The sequence below is a fragment of the Toxotes jaculatrix genome, chromosome 4 (assembly GCF_017976425.1).
Source record: "Toxotes jaculatrix isolate fToxJac2 chromosome 4, fToxJac2.pri, whole genome shotgun sequence".
Classification (NCBI taxonomy): domain Eukaryota; kingdom Metazoa; phylum Chordata; class Actinopteri; family Toxotidae; genus Toxotes; species Toxotes jaculatrix.
Genome location: NC_054397.1, coordinates 12,215,602 through 12,240,991, shown reverse-complemented (window position 1 = coordinate 12,240,991; position 25,390 = coordinate 12,215,602). Strand labels below are relative to the sequence as shown.

The window sequence follows — 25,390 nt, the reverse complement described above, 5'->3', positions numbered from 1 at the left end:
ACAGGGGACATTTGAGGTTCTTTTCTTGATGTGTTTTCTGTGGTGCAGTCATCTAACTACCGATAAACTAGATAAATCAATAATTCCAGTTCATTCCAGTTCAGGCTCCATTTGGAAGAAGCGTCAGAGATAGCTGTTTTCTAGTCTATTTTTCTCACATGCGCATTTTGTGGAAAGTGACTACTTTTTTTTTTCCTTTATCATTTAATCAGCAATAAATAAGAGAACACTACCTGTTAAGTCATACCTAAAAGATTAAAGATCCATCAGCTTTTTTCCTGCCTGCAGCAAGGCATGAAAATTTCAATCTCATCTCAACACACCCTATAGTTCTTGGCTTTACTTTCATCTACATCAAGGTAACTGTCAATTATATCAAATCGACAATTAACGCTTGCTTGTGATGTCTCCAGACAATTAATGTCAACTAAACTTTGGCTTTGGTCTTTCATACCAAAAATAATACAGAATTTTGCTCTGAACCATTTTCACGCTTCATTTCCTGCTCCATACATTCCTTTATTTCTTTCCTCTTCCTTTCCGACCTCTGTTAACAAGTCTCCTAGCATTTTCACCCTCTGCTCTTGCTGTAGCCTCTTCCTTTCTGCTCCTATGACAGTCCTCCTTGTTTCCCTTTGCTTTTTTTTCACACACCCTGTGCATATCTCTTGTAACATCTCTGGTCCATTTTTTGTAAACATATGACTTCAAGACTCTAAATGTTTTTCCATTGGTCCTGTTATATGCACTTTTAAACTATCCATTCAAACACTGCGATAACAAGTCTCATACTGACCTCAGGTGGTGCGTCTAGAGTAAAACAAGTGAAATGACAAAGTCCAGCCCACCTTCACACTCCACCTCCCACTCTATCCTCTGCTATACATGAATCCTGTTTTTCTGAGGCAATATAGGTTCTTGTTACAAGTTCAAAAACTTAAAAAAAAAAAAAAAAAAATCTCTGCAGTTCTAAACACAGTAAATGTTTTCATTTATTTCTGCATATCTTTTATTCTGGCTCCGGGTGTGGCTCTCTGTCTGAGCTTCCCTCCCGAGAGGACCCCCAAGAAATTACATCACACAGCTGGCTCATTAGTCCCAAACAAACCTTGTTACAATATGGTCTAACAGAGCCTGTAAAACACTTTATGAGGGTGAGCTCATGGGACACAGCCACTGTGACTATATGTGCAAAGATACAGACTTATGTTAACAGTGTGTTGTGTTCATGTGCTGCATCTGTTCCTGAATGTGATGCGTTAAAGAGAAATCTCACTGGATTATGCAGGATGAATTAAATACTTCAAACATATAAATATGTTGTGTGTGTGAAGTGGCTAATGTGGCTTGATCTTGTTTGAGTTAAGTTTACAGTGGGTGTGTACGGATGACAACATTCACATGGACTGAGCTGTGACTAAAGCCAATGTGTGCGCTGTTGACAGGCTTATGGGTCCTAGATAGAATCTGCATCATAATAAACAGGCAACAGCCTCAGCCCTGCGACTGGCTCCCTAATAACGTCTTATGACTTGCGCTTACATTTATTTTCCAGTTAGTGTCCAATTAGCCTGTCAAAAGCAGTTCCTATTGGGTTTGCTGAGAGAGCAAATAGACATCGAGGCCAGAGTGTGTCATGGAAATGTGTCCCACATTGAAGCATTCACTGGCATTCCTAGCTAGCGGCAGCGCACATCGTTACGTTCTGTCTCCTTAGCGAAGTTTCACAATGAAACATTGTATCGTGGTAAAACAATGACATCTTTACGAGACCTCACTGAATGAACAAAAGCATCTGGCTCGAGATGGCAATAACAACCACAAAACAGCACAGTAAAAAACAAGTGTAGTGCAATGTCAGGCGCCTCAGAGAGGCAAAGTTTTTTAGGGGGCATTCTGGTGGTTTGGGTGCTCTCAGAAGGTTTCTTTACTCTCTTTCCCATCTTTTGAGGTTTCTGTTACATTCCTCTCGACTTCCTGTTTTTTGAGATGGGAGACAGTTCCCACACTGTTTGAACTCTCAGACCCCTCCTTCCCCTTTCCTTGCTCTCTTTTTCAAACGCCCTCTTACACTTGGTGGCCTGCATCCCATTTCTCAGACCTGTCCATTAAACTGAGGGTCTCTTTCTCTGCTGTGATAAACATAGTGTGCAGGTGACAATGCATCAAAAATACTGCACACACACTCTGTCAAACGTGCATATTTCATTCACAAACAGTGACCAAAAGTCAAGCATTTTAATTAATAAATAAGGACAGAAAGACAGAGAAAGAAAAAGAGGGAGCACAGAGATGGTGATGTTGCCAAGTCGTCTACAGTTAGATGAATGACTGTTGAGCCAGTTTGGCCCTGAGGTCAGGATAAGGCCTTGTTGCTAAAACAAATAAACACTGTAACAAAGCACAATATCAGGTTAATCTCAAGCCATTATGCAAACCAGATGGGTTCATTTTACAAACTGAATCTGCAACAATAACATAGTCCACTGGGAACATTGTCATTAGTTAGTGCAGTATCTTGTCAGGGATAATTCCAGATGGCTGTTGCCATTGTGAACTAGAGAGATAATAACATCAGTCTGGTAATTTTCTTCATGAAGTTCCTTCCCTTTTTTCTTTATACTAAATATTGTATGTTACTTCTCTTGGGGATATAATAATGTTAATTTTTCATGGCCTTGCCTTAAGCACATTTACTTAGTACTTCATACGAATGTAAATACACCCTGCAGTGAAAACCCTGTGGTGCTGTCAAAGAGAAGACAAGACATTACCATATGCTAGATGGATTGCCTTGGCGTCTTCCACTTTTATGGCTGAACTCCTCTTTTTGAGTCCAGCAGCCAGGTTTTTTGGGCTTTTAATCCAAAGGTTTAAAGTCATTGTAAGACTGAAATTGGAGCCGGTGGTAATAAAGTGCGACACTGGTTTTCCATGTCCCCACACTGGACTGTGCTCTCTCCTTTTTGGCAGCTGATGGAGTGACATCAACATTGGTCATGACTGAGACGAGCTCCACAGTCTCTGTGTAAACACGTAGTTTATGCTGAAATAATGTAATGATAATACATGAAAAACCTCTAGGATCACACAACTCATATGCTTTTCAGGAACAGAGACACAACCAGAGTGTCAGTGAGTAATGCATCATGCAAATACTGTGACTGATTGCATACATTACTCACTCAGTATCATAGCTAATTCTAGGCTTTCTATTCAAGGATGGATATCTATTAGGGGGTTGTTCTTGTCTGATATTAGTAACAACATGGCATCACACCTTATCTGTGTTGGTACATACAGATCTACTACACTAAAAATACACTGGAGCGAGTTAAAAACACTTTCTGCACCTACACATGACCAAACACTACCACAAGTCATCACCATGCAGCATATTGTTAATGAATAACTGTCTAGTTGCACACGTCAGTGTAGCACACTGTTCATGATATCCTATCACAGGAATGCATAAACCTAAAAAAATAACCGATTATCTTTAACATTTATTAATTGGTTTATAACAGTATAATGTAGTTGTAAGTGGATATATAACAAGTATCACTTCTCCTCATTTATACATAGCACTTGGTGTATAAACAGATAATGACTGACAATAGAAAAGAACAGTACATTAATGAACACTTCTCCTCCTATTTGTGCATCTATACATCTCACAACTACGCTTTAGTGTTACACAGCTTTTATTAAATGTTTATATATCACTTACAGTGCAAAATAGGGGTGATGTAGTGTTACTCCAATTTTTATAACTAGGACACCAAACCTTTACAAAAGATACAAATCTGATCTATCAGGGTCTATAAGGGTCGCTGTTTACAACAGGGTGATCGTCTTCAGTTAGAACATATCTCAAGGATTTCCACAATGTGGTACTTGTCTAAACAACATGCCTGCTTAATGCACACTGCATTGTAAATAATGGAAGTCTTGTTGTCATTCCAAAAGGGGCTATCGCTGCAGCTACTAATAGCGAATAAATACTTTGTCAGTTCTCTAGCCTTTGCTTTGTTCCAGTGAGCAAATTCATGAATTGCTTGTTAGTTTACTGTGCCTTACAAGCTCACTGGCTAGCAGAGTGTAAATAGTACAATGTACAGCATTTGCTCGAGAAAGCTGTTGCAAACCCCCCCGACATTCATAGTCCTCGTGCCCTTATAGGACCTTGTTTTGCAATGGGTGGTTGAGAAAGAGTAAAACATTTCACAGATCCCCCCCACTCACAGATCTGTAAGCATGTGAGAGTGAAGTCATTGTTTTCCTAGACGCTTGCCAGAGTGTGGGACAAAAATTATTTGTAGGCCTTTTATGCCCAGTAAGTGTCAGTTCATTTTAAGACAGAACATGCTGAAGTGCCCAAACCACAGTTACCACACATAACAAATACAAAACTAATCACAGCTAATATTAATTATGTCACACTGCATCTCTTCTACATCTATATCATTTTTAGCCTTACCTTTCTCATGCGCACTTTCACCACACCGTCCTCTTTGATATCTCCAGGCTCATTCGTTCCATCTATAACTGGACTGGCAAGGTGTGTGTCGCTGTTAGTAGCTATGTGTGCGGCCTCATCTGTTTCCTCCATCCTAGAGACTGTGGCTCCTGGCCTGTGGTGTTCCCTCTGACCATCTGCCACCTCAGAGGCAGGTGACTCACTGAAGTAAAGACCAGAAGCTTGGTTACCATGGATTCCCTCTTGTGAGAGCTCAACATTGACCTCTGTAGAGCATGATGGCAGGTTTTGGTTGTGCTGCTCAGTAGCTGTATGTTTATCATCCATATGAGAGTGCTGAACGTCTGGATTTTGGGTGATATTCAAAGCAGTGTTCTTTGTAGGATCCAGTACTGGGGCGTCACGTGGCTCAACACAGCTAACTTCTAGGATAGTGTCCAGTTTAGAACAACTATTTTCCAGCGGCTGAGCTATAGCTTGATCCTCACAAAAAAACAACTCTTTGGACACCGAGCTTACATCCATGTCCTCTGTTGGTTGACTTTCGGAGGTCGTCGTTTCCACATACTGATCTGCACACTGAGTGTACTTTCTCTGTGTGGGGTCTTTTTCTGAATATCCAGTATCCACTTGTTCAGATGACACATTGCTTTTAACTGTGAGAGAACAACACTGACCTTTGAGACAAATATCAGATGATGCGATTGGCCCATACCTGACTTCTGCTGTTTTCTCACTGCTTCCTGCTTGTGCACTTTCCTCTCCCTGAGGCCCGCTCATCCCTGCCATTTCAATATTATGCCGTTCCAACAAAGTCTGGCAGGACATTTCACAACCATGATCCTCATCCAATACTCCAGTGCAGTCATGATGATCTTGCTCTCCTCTTCGAATGTCTCTTGAGTGATGTTTAGGTCCTGTACTTTCATTTAGAGTTTCTAGGTCATTTAAACTACCCAGCTTGTCAGCAGAATCTGCGTTCCAGCTTTCAATTACTCCTTGGTCCCCTTCTCCTTCAACCACTAAAGTCACAAGTGGTTCCACAGTTTTGTTAGACGGTGACGTAACACCACCCTCCATCATTACTGAACTGTGAAGCATACCAATAGGTACATTTACATTTGCACCAGCATGCTCATAGGTGGACATCTTCTCTACCTCCACATCTGGAAGGTCAGTCTGAGGTTCCAGTTCAGCAGCAGCAGAGGACCGGTTTAATGTGGCCTCAGAGATTTCAGGAGGTCTGCCGTAACCCTCTGTATGGCTCTCCTTTGTTTCCTGATGATTTGGAAGTTTGCCAGGCTGCTCACCAGCAGATTCAGACAGTGGAAGCCCATTGTTTGAAGAGATAAAGATGCATTGTTGCTCTTCACGGGAGATATGTGGCCTTTTAAAGACATTATCGTCATTGCAGATGTCGGGACTCTGGCTACTCTCTGTGCCAACATCACCTTCACCGTTGATAATTTTCTCACTGTGACTGCTGCTATCAGTTGCACAAGAAATATTTGCACTAGACATACCACTGTTTGAGTTACAGTGAAACTCTCCAGAATTCCTCATGTTTGCGGTTTGGAGATGCTCCGATTCAGAGGCCCTTTGGGGAATGTTAACATCCACCAACTCAGGAGGGCCATGAACTGACTCCTCTTGTAAATCCAGTGGAACTTTTTCATTGTTTTCCATTACCTTCAACTGTTCTGATACAGTATCGTCATTCCCAACAGAAGCTGTCGCTTCAAGTCTCTGAGCCAGGTCCTCTGTGGGCAGCTGATGGCAGCCCTCTGGCATAGAGGCACACCTTGTCCTTCGACCTTGTTTGGAAGCCCCTGTTCCCATCCAATGCCCCTCGTTGTCAACTCCATGACAGCAGACCAGATCCAGATCATCATAGCTGTACTGTAATCCTGAAGGGTGAGTCACATGCTCCTCCCAACTTCTTTTCCGTATCGCTACCGGCATGGTGGACAGCCTGTGCTATCCCATAGAGCTGCTTTTGAGGCCAGGCGAAAATGGAGAACCAGATCTGTTGAGAAGAGAAATGAGGATAAGAGACAGCCAGTGCTTCCAAGTTATGAGTTTACAGTAAGTGAATGCGCAGATGACAATATGGTAAATAATGTTTCACTTTAAACTAAACAGCTAGGAGGCTGTGAGTGGAAGTTCAAGAGGGGCGTAATTATATTGCATTCACAGTTCCTTGGAAAGTATAAACTCAGCTGGGCCTGTATAAGATGACAGGAACCCCTGTTAAGTTAATCTAATGTGGGAAACTGATATTTTCACACAGGGCTGGCCCTAAATTTCACATTACAGTATGCCAGCAACACTGAATGAACTTGACGTGGCTGTGTTAAGAAACTTTCAGGAATAAAGTGCAACAGTACTGCCCAAAACATGCAGATAACCATCAAGATAAATGTAGATGTCACTTGTTTACTTTTTAACATCTTTACAAGATAAACCGTAGCCAAACCAGTCTGTCAAATTTACACTGCAATCTTTCAACACACATTAATTTGAACTGTGAAAAATTCACAGGGTGTTGGTTAACTGTCATTCTCCGCCTACCCATTCAACCACAAATCTGAACAGTTATGATGATAACTAAAAGAATCTAAAACTGAAATGTCCTGGTCCTGAGCAGCGGGTTTTCTGAGATTCAGAATTATCATAATACATGCTGTGGATTCAATCACAGGAATAGAACCAAGGTCTATACTGTGCTGTGTTTTTTTTTCCTGTTATTCTAGGTCATAATGTACAGAAGTGAAGGAACTCAAGGACTCAACAGCAGGATGCACTCAATCAACATCTGCTATATTTAAAAAAACAAAAAAAAACAAAATCATAGCAGAAGCATAAGCAACAACATATATATGGTCAATAGGAAATCCTGGATAGGCCTCCTGTATTCTACAGTAAGTGACTGAAAATTATAAACCTCATTTTATATCATGTAATTTCAATACAATACCAATATTTGTGCTCATATTCAACAAATGTCAGTGGCAAAGAAACTGATTTTTCAAAAGTATTTCGCACATATTGTCACTGAGCTGCTTCTTAACAGTTTCTTAAAGAGCATAAATAATATTAAGATTTGAAACAGGTGTTTTTTTTTCTCTGTCTTTTCACCTTTAGTTTCCTCAGAAGTAGAGCTGGATGGTATCAACTGTCATCTGCACCTTCGGGCATGTACGTGCACCTGGTTATTAGTTAAATAAGGGAGGTCAGAAAAAATGTCCCAAAGCAGTTGTTCCTTCAACTTGTCCTCAAACAAACAGCAATAACTGACACTTCAATACATTTCAGATATTTCACGCTGGAGTAACAACAGTTACTTCTTGTAAATTCTTCAGTGTTGACAAAGCTTATCACTCCAGGAGAAGTATATTTAGTAATTAAACACAAGGTGATAATCCAACAAATAGGCTGAGGATCAAGGATTAGCTTTGAGTGCAGTTATCCAGAGATGTTTCACAAGTTGACTTTTCATTCATCCACTGAAAGCAATCCATCCACGTTTGAGTAATATGAATCCATCTCTTTCCAAGTGACTTGACATATGCTTTATTTTGTAAGCAGTCCTTAGTCCAGGTTTCTGCAAGCCATTTTCTGGACTCCAGTCAGTATCTTCGCTGTAAAACTGTCGGACAGGCAGTGAAGCCCCCAAAGGCAGGCAGAAAGCCGGGGAGCAGCGAAAAGTCCATAGACAACTTCCATCTTGATCACATTAGGTTTTTGCTGACGCTGAATGCCAAAGAGTCGGGGTGGTGTAAGAGGGGCCGGGTTTTCTTTCCCCCACTCCTCCCCTGCTCTCCTCCCGTTCTATCCCTTTTCTCATCAGGTCCCCTCCCCGCTGGTTTTGACAGGGAGTCTGAGTCACATCCTAGGAGCCCCATCCCCCGTCTCACAGCTCACCCAACACACTATACGCATTTATTCACCCCACCCTCCTCCAATGTACTTTCTCTCCTCACTATTTTAGAAACTTCCTCTCGACTTCTTCTCTCAAAACTCTCCTCTTTCCTCTTCTCAATTGACTTTGTTCTTCCTTAGCTTGCTATTACACTAAGCTGGGCAAAGCTCCCACCAGTTGGTTTTGATTAGTAACAGACAGGCTGCCTCGTAAGACATCTGGCTGTGGGCCAGGAGCGATTGCTCTTATGTTTCAGCAGTTATATCCGAGGCATGCTTTTTTTTTTTTTTTTTTTAATTTGTCATCATGTAATTCTACAAGCATTCTTAACCAAACACACTGGCACTAATGAAAAAAATACAGGGCAAGATCTCTTTGCAGATATGCTTTAAGAATGCATTTATACAAACATTCTTTAGAATATCTGAGATATATAAATATGACCACAGAAAAAACATTGTGTGACAATGGGGAAACTTTAAAAAAGGATCTAAGCCTGATATCTTTGTTATAAAGGAGACCAAAGGGAAGAAAAGCAGTTAAGGACCCAAATGCCAGCAATTCATTGCCTAATATAGTCATTTGTCAGAGGCACCTAGCAGAAAGAAAAGGCAAAGCAAGAGATATTTACACTTGATGTCACTGAGACCATTTAAGACAAATGTTAATCAGCAAACTTTGGCTTTAAACTTCTACAGAGACTGGGGGAATAAAACAAGTGGAATATTTCCACAGATTTCCATTTGCACAGCCTGCCAGTCAAAGACCTTCATGCTCCCCCAAAACACAGGCAAAATGCACTTGGCAATAACACATCTTATCTTCTCTTTTGTGTCGCTCAAGTACTCTTAAAGTTATGTCACCTACTTTCATACAAACTCAAGCTGTGACCAAATCTATCAAGATTTTTTTCTTTTTTCCGGCTGCTCAAAAAGAGGAATACACCAAAGCAATGGGGACAAGACAATCCAAGCACAAGAGAAAACTGGAATGAAGCCCCCTCCAAATACCACTGCAACCATGGCCTCTAACCTCTGGGTCATCCAGATGTGAGGTGAGGCTCTGGATGACTCTTTTCTTAGGGGCCTTGCTGGGAAACTGTGCACTGTTCTCAGTGTTGGCTCTCCAGGGACACAGATGGTCATGCTCAAAGGGGAAGGATCCAAGTTCAACAAGACTCCTCTATAACATGTCACATGATGCGCTCTGTGGTTATCCCGAGTGCAGTGTAACAAAATACAGATCTTTTCAGTCACAGTAGCTTCCATGTGGATATGGCTGATGACTGAAGTGCAGAGGCCGACACAGAGCATGACTCAGGCTATCCACTCATTACCTTCTGTGGACATCCAACACAGGCCTATAATTTAAAAGACCAGGCCTCCCCCGTGCCAATCAGACCGTCCTGCACGGCCACAAGGCAACTGGTCTACGTCACAATCTGATGCATCCGTGATGTTGTACAAACACACGTGCAATCAACATATGTGAGACTAGATGCCCATCAGCAGTGCCTCAGTATGTGTGGTGTTGTGTGAGCTGAAAGAGTGCTGAAGCATTAAAATTGGAGCATTAAAACAACATGTAGCTTGAATAAGAGTAAGAGTTTACAAGCACTCTGGGCACAGCAGTGCTTTGAGCTAAAAGCAGGCATGCTAAAATGCTCACAATGACAATATTAACTTGCTGATGTTTAGCAGGTTAAAATGGCTAAAATGTTCTCCATCCAAGCTAAGATGATGTGCAAATATTTGCTAATTACCACTAAACACAAAGAACAACTAAGGTTGATATATGAATCATTGTGCATTTCTTTGATGATAAACCAACAGTACTGCCAAAATCAAAAATTGAAAAGGTAAGAGGATCACCAAAGTTATTACAATTCAGCTTGAGGGGACCTAAATTTGTGTAAAATCCATGACAATCCATCCAATAGTTGAGACATATCATTCAAAATCACAAATGTCAACCTCAGAGAAAAAGTCAGGACATCACCAGAATCAGTAGGATACACTATCTGAATAATTTAAAGCCAAACCATTGAGATATTGTGGAGATATTTCAGCTTGGGCCAAAGTGGTGGTCATATCTATCTACGGACAGACCAACTCTGCCTTCCCTGGTGCCATGCACCTAGCATGGCTAGAAATGATTCACTCTTAGAATAAATAACCTTATACTTATGATACCAACCCTCCTGTTTCTGACTATGACTTCACAAACTGAGATAATACAACCTGAAACTTTCTCCTTTTTTGTGGTGATTTCTGTGGATGGGTGTGCAATACAGTCTATTCTGGAATCTGTGTAAATGCCTACGTATATAGTTATTTCTTAGCATGTGAATATTTATTTGCCCTTAAGAGTCATCATTACAGGCCAGACTCTGTCAGTGTCCCACATCACAGAGGACGAGCATGAACATTCTCATAGGCATGCGGCATCATTGGTCACATGTCTAGAGCAGTCACATACATGGTTAAGAAAGCCCTATTCATGATTCACCCTATAATCCCCCACTGTTCAAGCCTCTTAAGTGGAGCAGTGAGGGCCCAAAGGAAACAGCCTCACATTCCTCACTGATATAGTTTATTATTGGAAAAATAAGCCAGTCTAAATCATGGGCATTGAAGAACACAGAGCATTTGCCCATGTAGGAAAATGTAGGTGACGAGAAAGAAAAAAAAAAAAGAAAAAAAAAAAAAACACTGTCCCTCCCATAACTGAATCATTTTGAGACCTTGCATATACAAAGACTGCTTTGAGAAGATTTTGTGGCAACCTTTTTGAAGGCTTCTTTAAATAACTATTTTCTACTGTACTTGCCAAGCAGTTATGTTAAGTTACAAAAACGAATGTTGGGTTCATTTACACCAAAAAGAGAGCTAAACAAAATGCCAGAAGCTCATCTGAAGTTCTAAAAATAACGTCAACAAACCACACCAAAATCCTTGCAATCCCTTCCTGTCACTCGCTGTGCCCTGTGGTTAAGAACTCCTTTTCAAGAGGCCAGAGTCATGCCGGTTTAAATAACAGTGTTTGAGGCCTGGGTGGGAACTTGAGCAATCGCAATATTTTTGAATGAAACATCCCAGTGTAGATGATGCAACTTAAGTGAATGTAAAAAAGCCAGTTGCGGGCTGCATTGCTGTCTTAATTAAAAAATTGTCCTCAATCATCTGTTGATTTTAACTCGCTTTGCTCATGTGGGTCTAAATGCAAGGAGTCATCGTGGGAGAAACCGAGGGGGTCCTTGGCCCCTGATTGTGGGTTATAGTGTGACTGTTACCGTGGGAACAGGAAGTACAAGTTATTGAGGATACGGAGCATAGCATGCTAAAATAATCTATCTAATCTTGTTGTGAGAGGGTCTGTGTGTGTGTATGTGTGCATGACACAAGGGAGTACAATATATCTGTGTGTATGATTGTGTGTATGGCTGTGTGTGTGTAACTGTTGTAGGATACTGTAACATGTCATTAGGTTTGTCAAATAAGATGATACAGCTTTTTCTCATTTGGACCATATATTTTTATGATGACAATGGAAAATACTGTCTCACACACAGAGTCAGTGTTGACTGTGTACCATCTGTTCTCTTTGTTTTTAGAAGTCTTACCTGGTTTAAAGGCCTCAGTGACCAGCAGTGTCCCATTTCCACTTTCGAAGGCACTGCTCTTACTAGAAAACAAATATCCCAAGACAAACATCAGTCACAGTCCCTGTTGGACAGCATTTGGTCAAACCTGTAACATACTGTTACAGCAGAAATTACATCCCAGTAAGGACCAAAAAAATAGAAGTGGTTGTGTGTTAGAGTCAGGGATATGATGTGAAAGTAAATTCTGCTCACACAATCTACAAGCACCTCAGACAGACACTTCCTTATGGATCAGGCCACGGCTAGTTGGCCACGGCTAGTTGGCAACAACAGCTGGATTACATTTGTGTACTCTGGCTTAAACACATGGCCCATAACCCTGCACCCTCCACAACCACCTGCACCTGAGCACATTCTCACACTTCTGTAGCCTTAAAACGTCTGCAGGAATGCACACTTAGTTTGAAGACTGAACCTTACATTAATATCGAAACTCTGATTCAGATTTGTGCTGCTTATTTAGGCACCACTAAACAACACTACTTTTCCTCAGCAAAGCCACATGAATGAGGAAAAAACAGTCAGTATTTGATTTCATTGGCTCATATTGGAAGATGCACTGTCTGTTTTAGCAAAGGTCAAGTGATTCACAAAGAACCTACTGTGACACTGAAAAGTGCTTCATTCATCGCCAGCCCTTCCATCAATTTTTGCAAAAGAAAAAAGAAGTAGGTGGTATGAAGAAACTCCACAACATTTTCCTTTTGGAATTCATCACATCCTCCAAAGCTGGACATTTTCTAACGGCTTAAATCTTAAAAGTATCTGAGGACATAGACAAATAATATTTATCCTCCTGTCTTGTTGTTTATGAGGAATGATTCTTGAGTTTGGACCAGACCGTGTGAGGGCCAGGATAGTGACGTACTCCAACCCCCCCACCCAAGATTCTGCTGAACATATGCTGTGCTGGCATTGACTCTTCCAATAGAGATCCAGAAAAATGTGTTGTCCTTGGACACCGTTGCCACAGCAGCATCAGCAGGAAATACTTGAGACCAAGAGTCAGGAGATGCGCGTCCAGGAGCTGTTTCATCATTTGATGAGAGGGACCTCTGAACAGTTATGTTTCCGCTCCATGTTCATTTGTATTTTCGTTCCAAATGTAACCTCCCAACATCTGCGCTTGTTCTCTCACGTACATGCATTCATAATCAGCTGCGCATCACATGTTCTGGTCCTGCAAGATCCGTATTTCCTTACTCTTGGTTTTAACCTTAGTTAGTTTTAACCTACACTGACACAATACAAGCTTTTATCAGGTATGAGGAAAACGTGTGTGTGTCTGTCTGAAATACAATGTACAAAATTATTAAGTATAAGGTCTACGAACGCATTTTCAAAAGCATAACTGAAAAACCGTACCTACATAGAGTGGATGACACTGCCACAGTTAAATATTTACCTTCCCTTCCGGTCTTCTACGCAGTGCAGTAGAAACATTTATGCAATAAAGGCCCAAGGAAAATAAGACGCAAGTCAACCCTTCTGCAGGAAACTCTTTGACATTCCAGCCTGTTCAGGAAGAGCACGGGTCAGGTCACCTTCAATATGAGGATAAGAATCGTCCGGAAAAACAGCAGGGAGAGGTGATATGCCCCTGAAAAGATGCTACTTCAAAGATCAGAATCTAGTTATCAGCCGTGACTTGGAAGTTTTTTTAAAAAGTCCAAGAACACAGATCAAGGTTATCCAGGGTAAAAGAAATGCTGTTCATAAGAAGTAATGACACACAAGGGGGGATCTTTCAGAAATAAAAAGATGCAACACATAAACAGGATTCACCTAAGAAACTAAATAATTACCCTTTGCCTTTGCTTACTTTTAAATACGTGTGCCTCTGGAATGCTCCTACCACATGCGGTTCGGTTGCACAGTGAGCGATGAGACGGTCTTTCAGCTGGAGGGGCAGTCTTTTTGTCAGCAGCATACATTCCAGCTCAAGTGTCTCTGAGCAAGTCCCATAGTCCCCCAGCAGCAGGCCTACATAGGACAGCCTGTAATTAATAAGTAAATTAGCATGTGATGGAAAAAAATGGGTTGTAATAACTTGACACAGACTGACGGGGGCGACAAAATCTCATATTTATCAATGTGTGGAGCTGATGCGTATGAACCAGAATGGCCTCCCTCGCCATAGGTATTGTGTACAGAAGAATTTGACTAGGTGATGCAGCACAATGAAAAAAGAAAGAATAAGATGAAGAGCACACTAAGATTAGGTAAGTCACCATATGCTAGATAAACTAAGATATGCTAAATGAAGATAAGTAACCTTATCTTTTAGATGTATTTTACATTTTTAACCTGTAGCTAGGTTATTTAGAGCACACCGTCAGCCAAATTAACAGGCTGAAAAGAAAAAAATGCAGAAATATACGCTAAAGGTGACCTAAACGGCTTGGCCCTCTGAGTTTGTTCCACTGAAACTTATTATACAGCCATCTTAATGAGATTCAGCTGCTAACACGGTGTGAAGCTGGACAAAAAAAAAAAAATCACTACCTGAGCTAAACTAGCTCAACATTACTCACCTTTATGGGTTCAATATGGCAGCCGCGAGGTGGCACAATTGGTCCTGAGTTGGGTTCATTTCAGTCAATTTAGCAGTCGCTTTAAAGCTTCGTTTTCTGCCATTAAGCGACAAGTCTGTAAACAGCTGTGAATTAAAGAAGTCTTCACAGTTGGCAGTTACTTCTTTACTCCAGCAAACGGCGCCAAATTCTACACGTGCGTCCCAACTACTACCAGTCAGTGTACTGACCACTGTGTTACGTTCATGACCCATTGTAACTTTCTAAATCCTACATGGACTTCCGTTTTCATGGGAAACTAGAATGAGGAAAATACTGCTGCTTCTACGAAAAGTAAACCTATAATTCTAAACATATAACCTTTGAAAAAAGTGCAGTGCAGTGCTATCCAACTGGCAAAAACAAACATTATTTAAAAAAAATTATTAAACTTTGATGAATGTTTTTTTTTTTTTAATTATGATTCGACGGCTGCTAATGTTCCAGCTGTGTTGATGCGATTTCCTCAGCCAGCTCACTTAATAGAATTTTTTCCTGAGTGCCAGTGAAGGCAGCATAAGAAATTTGACGCCTTCCGTGTTCACCTGCAGACAGGGGACGTTCTTAAAATGGGCGTTTGCCAATGAAGTGAAGAAGACTTAAATAAAAGTGTGTATTTGCGTCCTTGCGTCATAGAGAAAAACAGAGAAGATACGGGCAAGGAGAAATACAGGAGTGAAATGAGCTGAAAAAGTTTGACCGACGAAAACGCCTTTAAAGTTTTGTTTTTTGTTTAGCTGAAGTTGTGTTCTCGCGTAGTTGACAATGGGATGTTGTGGCAGCACGGAGGTAAGTTAGACATAAAGATATGTTAGAAGTTATGGCTGCACTTCAAAACTTTGAAACGGACGAGCTTCGCTCGGCGTACGCAGCGCTAACGTCACTTCTCCATCAGCAGCGGCCGCTTGTTTTACAGCAACAATACAATAGCTTGTTTGTCAGCTGAATTTCTGGAACAGCAGGGTCGCCACTGCACCGCAGTCCCAACATAAACAGAAGCGAGGAGGATAACCTCTCAAGTCTGTTATTTATGCCTTGGCAGAGAAAACGTGAATGGAAACCGCTGGAGGAGCGCCACTGCACGGATATCCCATGGCTCATCATATTCATACTGTTTTGTATTGGAATGGTAAGACTTTAGTTGCATTAAGTATAGTTAAATGCAGTCGAATACACCAGCCATGCTTTAAAACTTATCTTCATGAATATTGTAACAGGCGTTTTTGTGTGTGTGTGTGTGTGTGTGTGTGTGTGTGTGTGTAATCTGCTTTAGAGTGCTGTAGATTCAACTCTGGTCATTTTGGAGCATGCTTTGTAGCTACTGACTTGTTTTGCGTTACACTGAGGGGTGTTTTTAATATTTAGTCCACCCCATTTATATCAGTGAGGGTAGAACTGTATTGGATTGCGCTCAGTATAACCCAGTACAGTTATACAGCACCACAAAACTACTGCCTTCAAAATTAACACAAAGTAGAATCAGCATCCATTAGTTATTTATTCAGGGAATACCAATTGAGAACAAAGCTCTCATTCACAATGGTGCCCTGCAAATACAAAACCAAAACCAAAACAAGCCATAAAAAAAGTGAAGAAAGTGTAAAAATCGGCAATCTTATTTATAATTTTAGCACAGACAGATTACAAGTAACGTACAAAATACTCAAGAAAAGACAGTAATGTAAGTACAATACATAATGATAAAAGAGACGTTAAGAAAAACAGGAGCATTCATCAAACATCACTAAATCTCTCTTAAACAGGAGGAATAATTGTATTACTGTTTAATATTACAGGCAGTTTATTGGGTACAGCAAGTTTTAGTTTTAGTGATACCCAATAAAGTGTAGTGTGTGTATCTTTGTCTCTTACATGCTTACAGTACTTGCTTATTAGTGCATGATATCTTTATATTTCATGCAGACAGTTAACATTGCCTCCTCTAATCTGTGTCATCTGCAGGCGTGTATTTGTGGCTATCCCGTCGCCACAGGAGCTGCCTCCAGGCTTATCTCAGGATATGACAGTTATGGCAACACCTGCGGTCAGAATAACACCAAGATCGAGGGAGTACCGCTCAGTGGCCAGGACATGACAGCAAACAAGTTAGTCGGATTATTGAAAAATGACTTAACGTGAAACATCAGAGTTTATTTATGTAAGCTTAATTTCTTTTTTATTTTGAATGAAATGAGTTATTATAGATCAAGACACACTTAACTTAAATTGTCAAATCCTTTAAATGTCCCTTATGTATTTTCATCTGCTCTGTTTTCCTGATTAGATCGATTGCAATGACAGATAATTCAGTTATAGATTTATCACATCAAGGTAGGCACGTCGAGACCTCTTTTGCCCCCTTGTATTTGAGTGTTGGTGGCACAGAAGAAGTCATTCAGTATTACATGTGTACATGCAAGGATTGCATCATGTAATCCTAATCTAATTTGCGAAGCACAAGCAGTTGATGCATTTGTAAACACTTAAGTTTACCTCCTGTTCTGGCTTACATAGTTGACAAGGTTGAGCTGTCCAGACCATGACCTACTTCCGCTTGCCTGAAAATGACACGTTCCGAATAGCAGTGCAGTAATTCAGTATCACACAAAAGTTGTAGAAGTTGTGAACAGAAGACATACCAGACAAGTGTTGTAGCGTGTTGAGCAGAATTCTCAGTGCTTTCTCCGTCCGGGACAGTTTGAAGTTTTGTCTGTTCAAGCAGCTTAATTTGCATAAACTGAATGTCATCAGTCAGAGTTAACTCAGATTATTATCACCCACACAGAGCTACACTGACCCATCATTGCACTGTGTTCTGCTGCCTGAGATCTTCATATATTTGAATGAATCGCATAGTTTAAGAGCACATCTCTTTTTTAAAAATAATTTCTCCCTAAAAAATGTCTAGGTAAATGTGATATACTTATCATCTGAAGAGAAATGTCACAAATTCTGCTTGTCATAATTTATATGAGGAATCTTTGCTTGTGCTCCCCCTTTTTGGGCAGTAGCTTTCCATCAGCCTGCAGGCCCAGTTCTACTGAAACAAAGGGTCATGCTTTATTGATGGGCTGATTGCCCATGGTGGCTTTGAGTAAAAGGCGTTTCTGCTACAAAGAAGGATCTGTGTTACAGGGTAGCAAATGTCAACATCTTTCATTTTCTGCCCAGACAGAACAGTCCCAGTGGACATAGTAATAACAAAATATACCGATATTTTCAGCAAGGGGGGGCGGGGTGCTTGTTTTGGAGGGAAGGGTGTAGCAGCGCTTTATACTTAAGAGCTAAGAAACCTGAAATTGCAATTTTTCTTCCCCTCAGGTATGTTTTCTTTCTAGATCCTTGCAACCTTGACCTCATTAACAGGAGGATCAAGTCCATTGCCCTATGTGTCTCCAAATGCCCCACTACTGAACTGAAGACACACAGCGATTTAAAGAAATTTGCTCTGAGTAACGGTGAGAAAACTGCACAAGTGAAAAAAATGTTTCAGATAATAGGGAGCGTGGTGTGCATTTATAGCGAATGTTGGACATAAATTATATATATTTATATTTATATTTATATATAATTAATATTATTCAATATCACTGAAACTGAACATGTTACCTAATTTTTTTGGTTTCCTGTTACTAGGCTCTCATCTCTGCTCCTATGATATTTCTGCTACAAGATACACAAGCCATTCAGAGAGATTCACTAAATGTCCCAAACTCCCTGTTTCACGAAGGTAATCAAGTATATCTTTTAGTAAAATATTAACAAGACAATTAAAATATGAAGAGGACAGTTACTACATCAGTTTTTCTCCACTGTTTTTAATGTCAGCATTACTGCCTGGAAAAGGGCACATCCACTTAGAGCTTGTCAAGGGTTTAGTGACGCTGATATGGGCAAAATATGTTTGGACCAGAACAGGAACTGACAGAGATGTTTATATCTCTGGTGTTTATAGAGGAAACTGCTGTATTTTCAGCATTGCTGTGTTTTCCATTTTTAAAATTGTCCATAAGTCCATCCATTCAGTCAAGTCCCAGGAAAAAAAGGACCAAATAAATAAAAGTATAGATAGTTTGAGTCTTTAGTCTCATGCTTCAAGTCTTCAAGTTTCCACTGCTCATTTAAAATAAATGAACCCCTGTTCTTAATCTTTTTCATGTTTGCAGTATGGCTGTCCCGCTGCTCCACCGCTGTATTCCTGTGGATATCAGTTGCTATGCTGAATTTGCTCAGGCTTTCATCACATTCGTCAGTGACAACACTGTGCTGCGCCGGGTCATTGCTGGGGTAATGGCCAGCAAGGAGATCATCATGGGCCTTTGTCTTCTGGCTTTAGGTATAACACACAGTTTTGTCTGGCTTAGCATTTGCACATGGATATCTTTGATGAATAATGAATTACTTTTATCCTATGAGAAACCACTTGAATGTTTTGGGGGCTTTTTTTTTTTTGTTGTAATTTTTCTGCTGCTCCCACAGTACAGCTTTAATTGCTCAGGAGGATTTAGTAGGAAGGCAGCTGTTGGAAGAGAAGCTATTTTTGTCAAAATAATAACAGGAAATGTCTGAGTGGTTACACCATTGTATCCGCTGAAGTTTAGCCCGCGGGCACTAATTTAAGGGCTGCTCTAACTCCTCTCATTGGTACAGCATAAAAGACAAAACTGATCCTAAATCAGTTTTAGACAGTTTTCATCTCAACTATTTGATCCTTGTTAGATATCAAGGCTGCGTGATTTATAAGAGGACAGTCTTTCCATTCATCAGATGTCTGGGCTTTTGTCTTTCTCAGCTTCATATTCTACTGTTTAAATAAAGCACAGCCACTGATATTGAGATCAACTGCATAGATGTAGGTATTGTGTTTTATTTATGTTGCAGATAATGCGTTGTTTTATCAAACCTTACAATGAACAGATGCCATAAAATCAGCACTTTTCTGCTTCTTGTAGGAACATTTTCCATGCTACCAGTGTTCTGTATACTTACGATGCCCTGTGTGTTTTGTTTTTTTTTGTGTTTTTTTTTCTATGATGCAGTCCTGTCCCTGATCATGATGGTCGTCATTCGTTACATCTCCAAAGTGCTGGTGTGGATTCTAACGGTTCTGGTCATCGTTGGCTCTATAGGTAACTTTTGAACATAACCTTCTGAATTTTTAGCTCTCGTACGCTTCGCCATGTAATTCTTTTTGACATTTTTAAATATTTTCATGCTTTATTCTGGCAGTCGTATTTGCATCATGCTGATGTAAGCCAAGAATTTGTCTTTTGGCAGGTGGGACAGGTGTCCTTTGGTGGCTGTACGCTGACCATAGGAATGCCATGATGAATAACACCACATCAGCTTTTGGGAAGGAAGTGGCTGCAGACAACGTCAAGGCCCTGATGGTGTATGCAATTGGTGCTACGATTTTCACGGTATGTCTGATGTGTCCGACGTGTTTTTGGTACGTAAATGAAGCACTTTTTTTCATTGTTTCACAAAGTACTCAACAGGATTTCGTGTCGAATTCTTTCCTGCTTTGACAGAAAAGGTGTACTTGTTTTGATTTATCTAATTCCACCGCTCAGTTGAGTGATTATAATAGCTTACTAGAAAACTCTTGTGTAAACTTTCAGGTAGTTCTTCTCTTGGTGATGTTCTTTATGAGGAAACGTGTGGCCCTTACGATCTCCTTGTTCCATGTGGCGGGTAAAGTGTTCATCCATCTTCCCCTGCTGGCCCTACAGCCGTTCTGGACCTTCCTCTGCCTTATGCTCTTCTGGGTCTACTGGATCACTGTGCTTCTCTTCCTGGGGACTGCAGGTTAGAACAAATACTGGTGGAGCAATCCAGTGCTGGTAGTTAATTTATGTGGATGCTTGTCAGAACTTCATTCACAACAGTGCTTTTGTTGCTGCATACTTGTTTCAGACTAGTTTTTAATTTTCAGTGCAGCACACGGACTAGTTGTTAGCATCAGATGTGTGATAGTGATACCATTTCCCAAACAAGAAGAATATTAAGTTACTTGTGACATTTTGTCCTGGTTTTGTGGCATGACCAAACTCCCACATCTGGAATCTTGTGCCAGTCTCGTGATGTGGGAGGATGGAGTCAAAGAACCGCTTCTCTCTTCATCTCCCACTTCTCTTTTCTGCAGCTGATTTTTAATTCTACCAGAGTACTACTTAAATAGCAGGCCAGCAACAAGGGAAGTCACAACATCACATTTTCTTCCTTCATGTTCATTATTTTTCAGTCTAAATTGCTGTAAGTGTGGAAAAGGGTAAATATTAATGATTACAACTGCAGCTGCAGTGAAATTGTACATTACTGACTCAGTGTGAACTCTCGTCTTAGTACCTCCTTCTCTTCAGAAGTGTGAAGACAAAGATTTTGCAGCTGTTCAGAGAGGAGATGTTGCACAATGTGATTTTGAAGAAGTGTTGACAAGTATAAATAGAGAATTTATGTAACATGGTATATTTTGGATGTGTCTCAGACAGTTAGTACCCAGTTCATTTTGGGCCCAGTTTTTTGTTTTAATGACTTTTTGGGGGACATTTTCTGCCTTTTAATAGAGCAGTTGAGTTGTCTGTTGAGAAACAGCAAGAAATGAGGGTCAGTGGTCACAGCAATACTAAGTGATAGAGGTGAGTGTTTAGTGTCTCTGCATAATCAATATATGATGCAGACATGCAAGCATTACAAATACAAGTCAGTCAGGTACGATTTATTGCTCTTATTTCGAGGTAGAAGGCGTTAAAATATCTAGGAAATGCAGAGGGGCTTAAATGCATAAAAAATATTCATGTCCAAACTCTCTCTCTCTCGTATTGACCTCACAGGGACACCGATAAAGAACAACTCTACAGGCACGGTTGAATATCAAATGCAGGGACCTCTTCAGTACTTGGTGTGGTATCACGCTGTGGGTCTCATCTGGATCAGTGAGTTCATTCTTGCCTTCCAGCAGATGACCATTGCTGGAGCTGTGGTCACCTACTATTTCACAAGGTATGAAAAGAGTAACAGTAAAATAATTTGTATTTTACCACATGGAAGATGTAATGTATTTGCTAATTTTGCGAATTAGCAAATAAATATAATAAATACATTTTAAAAAATTCAGAATTTTGATCATTTTAGTTTTTAGGCTATATAATTTCAATTATGTCTTCTGCTTGTATCTGATTAACTTAAGGAACAAGTCCCAGTTACCAGCGACTCCCATCCTTTCTTCAATGGCACGTACCATCCGCTACCACCTGGGTACTCTGGCCAAAGGCTCCTTCATCATCACGCTTGTTAAGATCCCTCGTCTCATCCTAACGTACATTCACAGCCAGCTCAAAGGAAAGGTTAGCTGTAAAACTATTACTACCATTTCTGGCATTTTTCATATATATGTACATACACTGCTGTTAAGGTAACCTGTACATTTCTTCATTTCTCACAGGAAAACGCCTGTGCTCGCTGCATGCTGAAAGCCTGTGTCTGCTGTTTGTGGTGTCTTGAGAAGTGTTTAGCGTACTTGAATCAGGCAAGTAATCTCGTTTTGGTGAAGGAAGAAAATCAAGTATACAGTAGATACAAGATCCCAAGCATCTATGGTAAACATGACTGTATCATATCATTTCAGAATGCTTACACTGCGACAGCCATCAACAGCACCAACTTCTGCACCTCAGCCCGCGACGCTTTCCTTATCTTGGTGGAGAATGCTCTCCGAGTGGCCGCCATAAACACTGTGGGCGACTTTGTCCTCTTCTTGGGAAAGGTACCACTCAGAGACATACATTCTTGCATTGAAACAACTTTGGAATTTTTTAATGTGAGATACTTCCTCAAACCAAACAGATTTTAATGTTTTCTAACCCGCCTTAAATCTGCACCCTCAGGTGCTTATAGTCTCCTGTACAGCTTTTGCCGGCGTCCTGGCTCTGAACTACCAGAGGGACTACACAGTGTGGGTGCTGCCTCTCCTCATCGTCTGTCTGTTTGCCTTCCTGGTGGCCCACTGCTTCCTTTCTGTGTTTGAGAATGTGGTTGATGTCCTCTTCCTCTGCTTTGCTGTGGACACAAAGTATAATGATGGCAGTCCTGGACGGGAGTACTACATGGACAAGGCCTTAATGGTGAGAGCATAGCGTGTGTATGTGGGGTCTTATTGACTCTTTTCAAAGCATTTCTTATCAGTTCAATCCTACAATTTGGTTTTCTTGGATTTGTGATCTTTAAGAAGCATTTTTGGCTCAGGCCCTAATGTTTTCTCATTCTTTAACAATTTACAAGAACAGCAAGTAAAATAATGATTCTATGACACTGTTCTCCCCAGGAATTTGTTGAGAACAGCAAAAAACTGGGTCGGTACAAGCCGGATGATGGAGATGGACGGGAGATGAAGTCCATGGTGAGTTGGAAAATCTTTTTAGTCTTATCAGTTTACTGTGTATAAACTGTTTCAGTCCATTTGGAAAGCAAATAAAGAACAAACTTGTGAAGTGAGATGCTGCAAAATTACACCACCTGGTTGGGTTCATGTGTTATCACATTCAGAACAAATAAATTTAAAATAAAAATATATATATATTTTTTGTCTTGCAGGCACGTGGGGGGACTTTAGCTTGATCAAGTGTCAGAAAGACTGCCAAAACCACTAAAAATTCTCTAAAGATTAACTCAGAGTTTACCAACACATCTCACCAAGGACATAAGTAAGATAACGATACCTTATATATACCTTATATAAAGAAGCTTTACACTGTTTCAGTGAAAGATGCATTGAGTTGAATTATTTTTGACAAAGAGGGATTGCAATTTAAAGTTTGACACTAATAGTTTTATAGCAAAAACTCATTTGGTTTTGTGTTTCATTATTAAGATGGATTTGATAGTTTTATCTTTTTTCTTTTATTACTGAGTTTTCCCTTTTATTACATTTTAAACGATAATATGTATGATTTAACATGGTTTAACATGTTGGCTTTTAGTTTTTTATCAGTGTTAGCTGTGGTTTGAAAGGTTCAGTGTACATTTTGACATGGATCGCTAACTGTGTTTTGTCAAAGGCTGTTCAAGTTGTTTCTTACTTATTAAATTTTATACTTAAATAAAACAAATAATTTTTATTGTTTGACCTTTACCCCACATTTATAAAAGCCTGCAGAGAATCGTTCAAACATAATGTTGTCATGCAGTGTTTCCTGTCATCAGACTTTCATTAGAGGCTATTAGTTAAACCTTATCACAAAACGTAACATATTTACCTTAGAGATTTACCTCAGCTTAAAATCCTCCTCAAACGCACAAACACATATAGAGACAACAGAAATCCGCTGAGAACATCTGTCGCACAATGAAGCAGTGGCATTGATAGGATAAGGGCAAGTTGTTGCTGCTCCAAATATTCAGCTGTAGAGTCTTACTTCAAACACCTGGGGGCAGCAAATCCTCAAAAATGAATGACATTTCCACTGTGGTTGTCATGCCCTTCAAAAATAATGAGAACAAAATGACATTATAGCCTTATAATAGGACTAATAAGTTTAGGGTTCTCTGAATCCACATATGGGAAATAATTACATTAACATTTTGATTTCTTATCACTTTTTGGACATTTTCCATATTTCATGTATGTAGTGTACTCTGCAGTGGTGACAATAGCTATATTTTTGCTGGTATCTCTTCAGTATTTTTTTTTTTTTTTTTTTGTAGTATGTTTTGTCATATATTTTAAATGTAATTTATTTCCATGTACACAGGCAGTTGGACATTTTTTTGTAGCTGTTAAAGTATGTGAACATATTCTGAAGTAAATACAGCTTATAGAAGGAAGGGTTATTTTCCTTCAATATCACTGAAGTTACCTTGTGGATCAGAAATGTTTATGATCACCCTGGAGGTAGTCTTGTCCGCCATAAATCTGTTTTCCCGTGAGTGAATCCTCATTCTACTAATGTACAGATTACTGCCTCACCCCCTCCTGTTTCTTTCCAATCCACCATTGACCAGGCAAGAATCAAGCCACTAAGCAGTTAGAGGTTATTGATGGGAAAGCTCTCTCAGCGCACTGCTGTCTGCCTCCATAAAACTCAGGAATCCAGAGGAAAACAGCTCGATGGCTGGTAGTGAGTCACACCTAAGTGATTTCTGTAGTACTTACAGAACACTAACCACTCCTGGAAACCTTTTGTCATTGGACTTAAAGACAGGAAAACATGTTTTGCTAGAGTCCACCTCAGCAGGAAGCGGCAAAATGAATGGGACATTTCTTTTATATTTTGAAACTCTTTCACTTAATGACAGTTACTATAGTGAACAAAGCAGGCAGACATTTGTGAGTTAATGGCCAGTATTTAGGGAGCCAAATCAGTTGCCTTTCATTTCTTATGAAAGCCACATCCTCTAAGATTTTATATATATTTTGAAACAAGACAACAGAGATTAGGTTTCTTGAAATGCCACTGTATTTTGGACTTTGGGGGTTTTTCAGAATATATTTTTTTTACTTACAACATAAAGTATCTGCAGGAAAATCTGCAGGAATGTGCATATTATTTATTGATTTGGAAAATTCTTACTGTATATCATCCTATGGTGTTCTGGGCACAGGAAACGTTTGAAATAATCATTTGCTTCTTGACAGAAGCTCTAAAGCTCTGATTCAACTGGTAAATAGTTCACAACCACTAAACCTGTCCTGTCCCCCAGCTATATGGATGTCTATTGTTTGCGCTGACTCAGGCACAGTAACATGAGCCCAC

The 25,390-nt window shown here is 40.1% G+C and overlaps 2 protein-coding genes across 2 annotated transcripts in view; one reads left to right on the top strand and one right to left on the bottom strand.

Moving 5' to 3' along the window:
- Nucleotides 1-6,466, bottom strand: part of dlc1 (DLC1 Rho GTPase activating protein) — a 79,587-nt gene extending 73,121 nt beyond the window's left edge. The window contains 1 exon segment of the mRNA XM_041035795.1: nt 4,481-6,466. Within this exon segment, the coding sequence (XP_040891729.1) occupies nt 4,481-6,466 (1,986 nt within the window).
- An 8,724-nt stretch (nt 6,467-15,190) lies between these two features.
- Nucleotides 15,191-23,806, top strand: LOC121181099 (choline transporter-like protein 1). The gene is made up of 16 exons (XM_041036896.1): nt 15,191-15,428; nt 15,682-15,768; nt 16,602-16,744; nt 17,961-18,097; nt 18,276-18,369; nt 18,806-18,975; nt 19,679-19,768; nt 19,917-20,059; nt 20,261-20,447; nt 21,473-21,641; nt 21,829-21,985; nt 22,084-22,167; nt 22,267-22,404; nt 22,526-22,762; nt 22,963-23,037; nt 23,232-23,806. The coding sequence occupies exons 1-16, from the start codon at nt 15,405-15,407 to the stop codon at nt 23,253-23,255; spliced, it is 1,959 nt and encodes a 652-aa protein (XP_040892830.1). The 5' UTR covers nt 15,191-15,404; the 3' UTR covers nt 23,256-23,806.
- Nucleotides 23,807-25,390: the final 1,584 nt, after the last annotated feature.